Below are 11,756 nucleotides of genomic sequence, written 5' to 3' on the forward strand. Positions count from 1 at the left end.
GTTCGATTCCGGTCAAGGCCATGTACCTTGGTTGCGGGCACATCCCCAGTAGGAGTATGCAGGAGGCAGCTGATCAATGTTTCTCTCTCATCGATGTTTCTAACTCTCTATCCCTCTCCCTTCTCTGTAAAAAATCAATCAACTATATTTTTTTAAAAAATAAGTATTGATTATTTCATAGAGTGTCTTCCCACTGATGACCTTCGCAGGTAATTGACCGAGAGCTGGAGAAAACTCTTGTTATTGAGGATGATGTGCGTTTTGAACATCAGTTTAAGAAGAAGCTGATGAAACTGATGGATGACATTGACCAGGCTCAGCTGGATTGGGAACTGATGTGAGTGACAAGGCAGCCTTATCAGAGAGCTCCGAGAGGCACTGGGTCCTTTCCAGGGGCAGCGAGCCCCACCTCCCCCCTGGTAGGAGATACACCCCAAGCTTCCACTGATTTTCTCTCCATAAACATTACCAGAAACCAAAGAAATGAGCAGAGGATAGCCACTGGTTCTGCATGTGTATATTCTGCAGGGTGAGGAAGAAACTGTGGGAGATTCTTTATGAGGCCTGGGTCAGCTTGCAGATCAGGGGCCTTCAGACAGAGCACTCACTCGGGAGCACAGCAGACACCCGCCCTCGAAGCATGTGGCCCATGGAGGGGGTTTATTCCAGGGCAAGAGTCCTGGGTTACATTGGACTTCGGCTCCCATAGAGCAGGTTCCCTCCATGCGTGTGGGAGACTGAGCAAGGGGAGGGCATCTCTGTTGGGAGAGGAAGCTGTGCAGCAGGGAGAACACTGACAGCCGGGTTTGGTGGGGGGTCAGAGGCTGTTGCAGGAAAACCAGACCCACCAGGGGACTGGTGGCTCTGAACTGACATTAATGAGTTAACAATGGGTTAATGCTCATTGTCTGCCACCTCTTGGAATTGAGTGAGCTCTCTCTCTCTCTCTCTCTCTCTCTCTCTCTCTCTCTCTCTCTCTTTCTCTCTCTCCCTCTCTCCTGCCCCCCCTCCCTTCCTTCCTCCCTCCCTCCCTCCCTCTCTACTTCCTCCTCCCCCCTCTCTCTCATTTTCTTGTTAAACCCAACTGACACTTCTCTTTTCTCCATGAGGCAGAAAGTTCCCAAGCCCTGCATTCTCCCCCCAGCTGTGTGTCACAGGCAATCCCATCCCATCAGAGACTGTCCCTTTGGAGCACCTGCTTCAGACAGGCTGTCCTCCCCCCTCCCATCCTTGGAGGGAAAGCCAGCTATGGGCCCAGGCGGAATACTTGTTCTCTCAGAAAAGGCACTCTTCTGAGCTCAAGAGCAACCTAGCAATGGCTCCACTGACCCATGGGAAATAGACCCAGCAGTCAGCACAGTGTAATTGAGAGACAGCTCCCTGTCAGCCAGCAGCTGCTAAGATGCTCATGGAGAACAGGACCTGCTTGGGTGCCTTTCTCAGAGCAGAGCACGCAGGGGGAAGTGTGGGCAGAGCTAGGTGCCTGTGAGGCGCTGGCATCATCCTCCCCAGAAAGAGCCTTCCGGGGGCCACTCCTGCAGACTGCTTCTTTCCCACAGCCGGTTCTGTCCTGTGTTTACCACCAGCATTTGGAGCGCTTGCAGACAATACAGCAGGCTGAAACTCGGGGGACTTGAACATAACAAACTGGATTCTCACATCTGGCCTTTTGTGTCCCCTGCAACCCCTGTAAACACAGCTGGAAATCCCATACCACCTTTGGGAAATGATCTGAAAAGACCTTTCATCTCTTTACATCTTTACTTTCTGGCTTAAACACGGTCTCCTAGACAAGAGTAGATGGGATGCTGATAAATGGAGCCAGGGAAATGGCCCCACTGATGGCAGGTGACAGTTACAGTTGGTGACAGATGTGACGTGCTATGCGGCCTGATGCATTTAATATACGACACAGTGAGTGCAAGCTTTCAAAAGTGTCTACAAAGCCGTGTCCCATTCCTATGGATGTCTGGCATTCCAATTGGAATTTTCTCCTCTGCCCACTTCCTTTTAGTTATATTGGTAGGAAGAGGATGCAAGTAAAAGAGCCGGAGAAGGCGGTGCCCAACGTGGTCAACCTGGTTGAAGCCGACTACTCCTACTGGACGCTGGGCTACGCCCTCTCTCTGGAAGGAGCACAGAAGCTGGTTGGAGCTGATCCTTTTGGGAAGATGCTGCCAGTGGACGAGTTCCTGCCAATCATGTACAACAAGCATCCTGTGTGAGTTGCCCTGAACTCCCTGCCCGTCCCGTGAGCACAGTGCATCGTGAGCCAGCCTACTCAGTTCCTGGGCAGTACTTGGTATTTTCTAACGGTGCACTGCTTTCCTAGATGATCTTTCCATAATCACGACCCAGGGAGGTTGACTCGAGTGAGTATCCCCGTATGGGGAAGGTGAAGCAGAAATGGTGTCTTGCATAGGGGTCCCCTTTAATACCCAATGTGTAATTGAAATGCTCTGTCCTCCCCTTGTCTTTGATCTCCTTACTTCCATGAACTCATACACCTCAAGGTGAAGGTCATCTTCCTAAGCATCTCAAACTTTTCAACTCATTTCTCAGTCTGTTGTGGGTCCTGTTGGCCAGGCAGTGGCTCACAGCCTAGTCGAGAGCACAGGCCCATGAACAATCATCATGCTATACTGTGCTACCTGTGATCATGGAGGTGTGTTAGAGAATCAGGGAAAGGCAGGTGGCCTCTGGGGTGGATCCATGGGAGAAGGCAGCGTGATGCTCAGGGATTCTGTAGCCCAGGAGTTGGCTCTGACCAACACTTACCAAAGGGTTTGGTAATTGATGGTTTACTTGTCAGTCTCCCCAATAACCTGTGAACCCCTCAGGTAGGCACAGTCTTACATCTCTGTGTCTTTAGAGCCAAACTCTATGCATATTTGCTGTTCTGTCAATGATTCCTAAATTCCTTAATGGAGCAGGAGACCAGGTTCTAACCTTGGCTCCTTCTCTCAGTTGCTGGGTTATCTCCTCACAGAGATGGTCTTCATTTTAGCAGTTAAGAGTTCCTGACCTCCATCCTCATTTTATCTACTTGCCCTCTTTTACACAACGTATTAGAGACTCACTTTATCTCTGAATCCTGAAGAAACAGGGAGGTCAGCCATCATCCCCTTAACAGAAAGGAAATGAACGCCTATGGGGCACGCACTGACGTAGGAGCCGAGCAGATGTCACCTCACATAATCTGCACCAGAGCCCTGGGAGGGAGGTCAAGTCATCTCTCGACTTTACACTCACAGAGATCTGAAATACAAAGCCACGCTGGCCTGCCTCCAAGCCTACGCTAGTTCACTCACTCCTTCACTGCTGTCCAGATCCTGCTGCTAATGTATTAATCTAGCAACAGGGCATTTTCTACAGAGTGATCACATTTATGTATTAGTACGGTCCCACACAGAGCTTAATTCTTAACTTTCAGAGTAAGAGCTGAAATTCATTTTAAACCAGTCTATCCAAATACAACAGAAATATCCTGACTTTGTCTATGTATTTGCTTAGCTCATCCGAAAGCTTCTAAAGAAACTTTATTGTATTTATAGACTAAAGCTTTCCACAAAGGACACAACTTAAAAGATAATCAGATGAGTCCCTGACCATTGAAGAGGTAACAAGCAGGGCCCCTCTCCCTCTCCCCCTGTTACATAAGCGCCCTGCCCCCTCATGCCTGTGCCCCTCTTGTTTTCAGAGCTGAGTACAAGGAGCATTACAAATCCAGGGACTTGAAAGCCTTCTCCGCAGAACCCTTGCTCATCTACCCCACACACTACACAGGCCAGCCGGGGTACCTGAGTGACACGGAGACCTCGACCATCTGGGACAATGAGACAGTGGCCACTGACTGGGACAGGACACATTCCTGGAAGTCCCAGAAGCAAGGCCACATCCACCACAATGCCAAGAACACAGAGGCCCTGCCACCGCCAACCTCCCTGGACACCGCGCCTTCGAGGGACGAGCTATGAAGGCTCCACCCGGACGACGTTCACCACCCTTTGGTTTCTCTGACAGGCTGTCCATCTGTTTGCCCCGGCTTCTTCCTATGGTCACAGTCATCTAACCCAAGTGATTGATCCAAATTAATACATTTTTGAGAGGGGAGGAGAAATTAGAAAATTAAAACCCAAATTTTCTAGGATGGCTAGAAGATAGGCTTTATTGCACCCATTAAGATAAACTTTAATGTAGACGCCTAGTCCTTTAGTTAATTACCCATTGATACTGGTTCTCACATTAAGGTTGAAAGTATGGCTAAGAGACTTGTCCAAGAGGAAGGTGATCACCACAGTGTCACATCAGTGAATGGGTGGGCAACCTTGCCACGCCCACTGAGGCCACGTCTATTGGTCTAGTGAGCCCATTTCATGTCATAGATGTGACCTTAACAAGTTTTGGGGGGGGGGGATCAAATAGTTTAAAATCAAATTGGGCTTTTTGTTGAAAGGAATTTTCATGAGCCTTATTGCAAAGTGAATTTTCTATCCGAGTCCTCGCTGTCCAACAGGGATGGGTGTTGGGTCTGTCTGAGCCTTGGCCTTTGACTATCGTGGCAGCCGGAGCTCTCGTAATGAGGCTCCAGTGGGCCATGTGGGTAGCTTAGTAGATATTTGGGGGTTTTTGTAACTATTTGAGGAAAAAAGAACTCAAACTTTGGCCTTTTTATTGTGGCCATTGGAATTAAGATGCTCTATTTATGAAGATAAATTTAATATATAAGGGAGGAGGGCTGGTTCTGACTTCTGTCCCAGGGTTTCAGCACGTCAGACGCTCCCCTCCACCCCTGCATGAGAATGAATTGCAGGTGTGAGTTTCATGAGTTACTGTTAAGAGGCAGCAACTGTCCTTGCCCAAGTTTCAGTCTAGTTTGAATTATTTATTTTACAAAGTAGGGGGTGGGGAGATATCTGTGTGATAAGGCAGAGAAACAGATGTTTTGAACTTTATCGTGTTTGAAGACTAAACACAATGGCACCCTGGGGAGCGGTCAGTGTAGACACATCGGTTCAATCGTCCGGTTCTCCTGCATTTCCCAGACAGACTTATGCTGAGTGGGAGATTCTAACCGTCCGGGAACAAATGATCCAGGTGAGGGACATTGGTCAGAAACAACAGACTGAGCAACTGATTGAGGCCAACCACCAGGGAAGCTTCAGGTGGAGTCAGGATCTGGACAGACAACCTCTGCTTCCTCCATAGATGGATTTTCTGTCGAAGGCGGAGTTGGACTGCATCATCTCTTCCAGCTCCGCCATCTGTGATCCTCGGCTGTCCCTTGACAGTTTGCTTCAGGTTTATGTTCTAGTGCCGCAAACAGTAGAGCTTCGCCTCCCCAGCATTGTGTGTGCACATGCAGTGTCCTGATGTTCGAGCAGAACCCATGGGCGGGGCTGCTGCGCGTGACAGCTGAGTGCTCCCTGGTGAGGGCCCGGCTGCAGGACAAGGCAGCTCGCCTTCCACAGAATACCAGTCTTGGCCTCCCTTCTTGAATTACCGCTGATATTCCTCCACATAGACTAATAAGCCAGGAAACTGAGGCTGACTCCAGTTTTTACTGCTTAGACAAACCATCAGAGCTTGACTCTTTTTTTCTAGAAACAAAACAGGAAGAGCACCTGGAGAGCTTGTGAAAACTCCTTAGGTGATCCCGAAGGTTCCTTGGGTGTCTTGTATTTTGTTTGTGTATTTTAGTGTGTGCGAGTGTGTGTAACGTTTATAATACTTTTTAATGGGGTGGGAGGTGGCTGGGGTATTGGGAGTGGAGGAGGACTGAGTTGTTTGTGTGGTTTTGTTTAATAGAGAACTTTTTTTTTTTTGCCTCCATCAGCTGGTCTGATGGGTTTCCGAATTCCCATTCTTAAAAGACATTGGTCTTAAATTCTAGAATTTTAGCTTAGGGCTGTTCTACTGTGAAGAAAGTTCTGGCTCTCTTAGCCCAGCCATTGCCTCTCCCTGCTCAGGTCTGGAATCCCAAGCGATGTTCTTTTGTTGTGAACATTGCGAACTGCAGACCCAGCATTTCTTTAAAAAGTTGTCTCTTCAGCAACCCAGGGCTTCCTTGACCTCATCATTCTTCCCGCCTCCTCTCTAGTCTTGAGTCAAGAATTCTGACCTTTGCAGTGTCAGAGGCTCTGCCTCCAGCCTTGGCACCTGTTCTCTGCCTCTGGCCATCAAACCCCACCTGGATTCCGGTCTGGATCTTGGGATCTGAGGTGGAACCTTCTGGACAGACGATGGAGTGCTGGTGCTGCTGAGTGTGGGCTGAGCGACCACGCTTGCAGAGGACACACCGCATGGCCTTGCTGTGGGGTCCCTGGGCCCCTGCGGGGACTCTGACAATGATGAAGAGCCGGCATCCCAGCGCCCTACCCTGTCTGTCATGCTGTGGCATTTCCAGAGAGGACGTGATAAACTACTACGTGCCTTCTAGAGCTCTTTGTGAAAAATTAAAAAAAAAATATTTTGCTCAATGCTATGATTGTTCATTGGTTCTTCCAACATGATCAATGGCCAATATTGGGATGCTCAGGTTTGCTCGCAAACGAAGATGTCGGAGGCCAGAGATAACCATCACGGCTGCGTGATCCTCACGGCAAACGAGAGAGGGTGGCCCCTGAACTTCCTGCCCGGTAGGGGTGGTTTTAGATGGCTGGGTGGAGGTGGGCCAGCTAGAAAGGATTGGAGGCTACAGAAAGACTGGAGTCCCCAGTGGGAGGGTGTTGAGGGAGAGGGCATTCACATTTTTGTACTATAGGTCAGTCTATTCACCGAAAGGTACTATGACGCTTGTCCAAAGCCAAAGAGCTTTATCCTGAGGCAAACAACAACAACAACAAAAGGAGAATCCATCTTAGCCTCAGCAGATCATACTGCCCCCAAAACTTCAAAAACCAGGCCTGAGCACTGCCCTGTTGAGGCCCTGGGCTGGGCACTGAGATGCTCAGAGGACAAGGAGAGGCCCCACTGCTGTGATCCTGGAGCATCCATGAGAGCAGAATGGCCTGACCTCAGAGCGTGGAACAAAGTGGGCCACAGGACCCAGAGTACCTGGTTCTGCTGGGAGGACTGGGAGGCAGCTCTGCGGGGAAGGTGACAGTTGTGTTGGCCTGGGGGGCATGAATGCGAGTCTAGATGAGGCAGGAGGGTTGGGCTAGGTGGGTGGGAAAGCTCTCTAGGCACCGGGAGGCGTGGGCTGTGGCTGGGATGGGGAGCTGGGGAGGACTGGAGAGGCAGGTATGTGTTGGGGTTGATGACAAGAAACAAGGTTGAACCCAGATAATGACGGCAAGGCAAGTGGGCTCCCTCCGCTCAGGCTGCCTCGTCGGGAATGCAGAGGCCATTGTTTCAGGGGGATCCTAGGCTTGGTTTCCTGACGGACAGCGCAGAGGTTTCCAGGAAAATGCTGGTGCCTGAAACAGAACGTTCCCACTCACCTACACACTGAGGTGGGAGTAAACCCCTCTAACAAGTAACTGTCAAATGCAGGTGCGTGTCTACCAGGTGCTTTTGAGACTTTCTCTCCAGGTGAACAGAGGAGTAGAGAAATGACCCAGAAGGAATTAATTGGCTGAGGAGTTAATGACAAAGGGAGAGTTGAAATGATAAGAGCATGACATGGGTAGCACAGAACACTAAGAGCAGGCAGCCTTGGAAATCGTCACTACACTTTGTGCTGATGTTCATTATTCTGAAAGAACCTTCCTCCCTCAGGACGTTCTGCTTCCATGTGGCCAGGGGAGGAGAGAGCAGTGAAGTGACCCTGTGAGCAGGTGACGGCAGCCCTGAGTCAGTGCAGGGCGGCTGAGAGGACGAAGAGCCTGGCCCGTGGTGGCCGTGTGCCTTTTTGCCTCCTTAGAAAAGAGAGAAATGTGGCGGTGGGTTCTGGCCCATCATGTTAGACAGATGACAGGGAACGCGGTGACTCCCCAAGCGCAGAGCAAGAGGACGAGGCTCCCATCGCAGCACAAAGAGGTCAGGTGCTTCAGGGAGAGTCGGTTCACAGACTGTCCAACACTGAGGGGGATCCCAGGGCCAGAGCAGGAAGGGCTCCTGCTCTGAGTTGACCTGAAATGGCCTGTGTGCTTCTTCCCACCCACGGATGTGTTAATGTTGAGATGATCTTACTCTGGACGCTCCTAGGACACCAGCTGGGCTGCTCCCAGCCCAAAGCCGCCCTCCCATGTGCCCCGAAAGGGGTGGAAAGAATGAAGAATTGCCTCTGAGCATTGGTTTCCCTTGATGGCTAATTTACTGCGTTTATTTGTGTGCCCCTCCCTGCGGTTTCTTCAGCTTGGCTGCCTCCAGAATGGGCGTTTTAATAAAAATCTCCATGTCCAAGCAGTTCCGGGGCGCGGGGCGCAAGCTTCCCAGCCCCCCGCCGGCCCATGGGGAGGCTGGACAGACATCTGAGCTCTTGCTCATGAGGGAGCCTGACCTTCAGAGTGTAGTGGACGGCCCTCTGCCTCCGTCCTTCAGAGAAGCTTAGAGAACAGTGTGACCGAGCGGCCTGTTCTGAAAGAAGAGACCCCGGACAGGAGGAGCCGCCCAGGGGCTGCTGTTCTGGGCTGCAGGGTGGGAGCTGCTTCGAGAACTGCCAGCACAGACTGCGGAGACTGGGTGGGGCTGTGTCATCCCGAGGCAGAGGGAGGAACCCCAGAGCTGAGCGTCAGGGGACAGAGGAGCGCACAGGCTGGCGGGAAATGCAGAGAGGAGGAAAGAGGTGCTTCCAGGCCCAGCACAGCGCCCGGGACAGAAGTGCCAGGACAGGGGAGAAGAGACAGATTCCGGCCCGTCAGCGGCCCCTCCGGCACAGCCTGGCCATGGGCGTCCACACTGCACAGCCTGCAGCCGGCCCGGCTTGTGCGCAGGGCCCCTCTGGGAGCCTTGGCCTGCGGCTGTGGAACATGCCGGAGCAGCCCTGGCTGCCCTCCAACTCCGAGAGTCAGTCTTTCCCCAAAGCAGCAGCAGGCTGGGTTCCCGGGTGCTGCTCACACATCTGAGTGTTGCCTCTGCAGCAGCGAGTGGCTGCTCAGCAGGGGAGGCGGCTAAAGGGCTGCTGGGCAGACACCGCTGCCCTCACACCCCCTTACACCGGAGCCTCCCGGTCAGCAGCCCATGTGCTCTCTTCACGAGCATGCACTGCCTTTAATCCCACGTGCACCTCCACAGGTGGGAACTGTCATCATCACCTACTTCAGGTGAGGCTTCACTAAGGTAGTCAGTGGCAAAGCCGCTGGTGCAGTCTGTCTTATTTATTTCTCTCACTAACATCTAATGTTTCCGCCTGTCTCTCTCTGAATGCCACACACACACACACACACACACACACACACACACACACACAGCCTGCAGCTCCATCCCCTCTGTTCACTCCCCACCTGTGACCTCTCATGTATTAACTATTCAGTGATGAGACTTGTTGTCTGATGGCCTTCGCTGGAGGCGTGGATGGCAGCCATCGCATAAACAAGGATCAGAAATAGGTGTGCGGGGAAAGCTAAGTCCCGTTTAGAAAAGAGTGCCTTGATATATTTTTTATGCCCGTGAGCAAACCAGAAACAGTTTAAAATCATTCACTGCATCCTTTCCCCACTTGATTTTCTGGTCCCCCTTACGGAAGAAATTGGAACTGTGGCACACAGTGCTGCCTTGGGATGAAACAATGGTGGGAACGACATGAATTCTTTGGCTTCCAGGGGCTGAAAGGGACGTCCCAGCTCTCTCCAAGGCAGCCCTGCCTGTCACACACACACACACCCCCCCCCCATTACATCCTCCCGCAGCTGGTGCTTCTCACAGGAGACCCCCCCGCCAGCACGCACCCCACCCCATGGGACGGCCAAGTTCAGGCATCAGAAATGGGTTCAAATCCCAGCGGGGGACCTAACGCACAGGAATCCCGACTTTCACGGCCCCGTTTCCTCACCTGTGAGATGGAACCGTGCTCAGGAGAACAGGGAGCAGTGCTCTGACCAGCAGCACAGCCTTCCTCGGAGAGGAAGAACCAACCGCTTGCCCATCGAACCCGGATGGTGTGCGTTCACGCGGTCGGGGGGCTGGGGGTGGAGAGAACCCCAGGCATCCTGTCCAGCTTGTCCAAGTGTTGGCGCGTGTCCCTCAGGGAAACCTCCTGGATCCAGCGCCCGCCCACCGGACACGCACACAGTGGGGCCACGCACACAGTGGGGCCGATAATCCAGAGCTCCGCCCCCAACCTTGGGCAGCGCCTTCATTGCTCTGGGCCCAGCCGCCTCTGTAACAGGAGGCGGGCACTTCATGTCTGAGATGCCTCCTGACTCCACAAAATGTTAACACGCTGGGTTTCACCAACCGCTAAGTGAGCTGCTTCCACGCAGTTTTCTGGGTAGAGACATTGAGAAACCACACCAAGAAGGGGCCTTCAAATTCTGAGGCTAAAATGGTTAGGCTTGCCTGGCTTCTACTTGATCTCCTGGGTCACGTGCAAACAGTTTCCATTTATCAGACTTGTTTTCAACTACGTCCGTAAAGAGCTCCTAGTTTAGTCAAGGCAGGAACATTACAAGCAAGTAAATTGGTGCTGACTGCATGCTGACCAATGAAAAGAAATCCTGTAAGGCTGTCGATCACGTTTCTTTCTGGCATTTTCTCCTCCTTGAGCAGCTGTCTGTCTTCAACCCTTAGTTGGCTCCGGGCAGCCTCCCTCTCCGGCCCTCCCTGCCACCTCCTCCACTTTTTTGACGATGGTGGGAACACGCACTTGCGCACCCCACTCAGAAGACAGAACGCCTTGGTGGCGGGGATGGCGAGGTTCGCGGACTCCTCTCAGGGTTCTCTCTCATTTCCCGCCTCCCCTGCACTTAGACTGGCCCCAGGGACTGACCCTAGGACTGTGGATGGAAGTGACAGTGCCGCTGTGCCCTAAGGCCGTGAGGGACAGTTCGGAGTTCTCTCTGCCAGCAGAGACCTGAGGTGGCAGAACTGCAAGGAGGACGCTGCTGGACCCTTGGCCACCCTTAGAACCGCCTGGTGCATCACGCCAGGGCGCCAGGGCACCATGGACAGTAACGCTCGTAAATTACTGAGCTATCAGGGTTTCCCACCTCAGCCCACCTAGTGCCTCCCTTCCAGGAGTATTTCATTTAAGAGGAGATTCTAGGGAACCGGCAGTGCTAAACACGATGGAAGGAACATCTCATAGTGGAACTGTGATGCGGATGTGACCACAGCCGTTGCAGCAGCATCTGCAGAAAAAGAGATGGCCTCCAGGAGCCTTCTGGGTACCACGGAAACCCGGGCTGCAGGCTCCTAGTGCTCCTATGCTGCCTGGCTCCAGAAAGGGAAATTTTGAGACATTATTCTTTCAGGCAGAGAGTCTCCAAGTCAAGTTTCCAGACAGAGGCAAACCAAGGGAACCTGTTTTCTAGAATGGTCTTGGAAAAGTGGTCACCTGGTGCCAGAGATAGAAATCCCTTTTCCTTCTTGCCCCAACTCGTATTGTCAATTATTAAAACACCTAGTTGGCTCTCTCCCCAAATAACAGAAGGGCCCAGAAAATTGGATGACTTGGAACCATGTAAGAATTCACTGGGAAATAAATCTGGGGCCCGGCTGGCATGACTCGGTGGTTGAGTGTTGACCTATGAACCAGGAGGTCACAGTTCAGTTCGATTCCAGGTCAGGGCACATGCCCAGGTTGTGGGCTCGATCCCCAGTGTGGGGTGTGCAGGAGGCAGCTGGTCAATGATTCTCATCATTGATGTTTCTAT

The 11,756-nt window shown here is 52.1% G+C and overlaps 1 protein-coding gene across 3 annotated transcripts in view; it reads left to right on the forward strand.

Moving 5' to 3' along the window:
- The window catches only part of COLGALT2 (collagen beta(1-O)galactosyltransferase 2), a 76,751-nt gene extending 70,279 nt beyond the window's left edge, over positions 1-6,472 (forward strand). The window contains exons 10-13 of one of the 3 annotated variants that reach the window (XM_036344117.1): positions 210-337; positions 2,015-2,221; positions 3,555-3,619; positions 3,701-3,834. In XM_036344117.1, the coding sequence (XP_036200010.1) occupies positions 210-337; positions 2,015-2,221; positions 3,555-3,585 (366 nt within the window). In that variant the 3' untranslated portion in view covers positions 3,586-3,619; positions 3,701-3,834. Of the gene's footprint in view, positions 1-209; positions 338-1,113; positions 1,915-2,014; positions 2,222-3,554; positions 3,620-3,700 lie in introns of those variants that run through there. The other 2 variants (XR_004973359.1, XM_036344116.1) reach the window with 2 other exon arrangements.
- The last annotated feature ends 5,284 nt before the right edge of the window (positions 6,473-11,756 follow it).

The sequence above is a fragment of the Myotis myotis genome, unplaced genomic scaffold, assembly GCF_014108235.1.
Source record: "Myotis myotis isolate mMyoMyo1 unplaced genomic scaffold, mMyoMyo1.p scaffold_m19_p_18, whole genome shotgun sequence".
In the NCBI taxonomy this organism is placed as follows: domain Eukaryota; kingdom Metazoa; phylum Chordata; class Mammalia; order Chiroptera; family Vespertilionidae; genus Myotis; species Myotis myotis.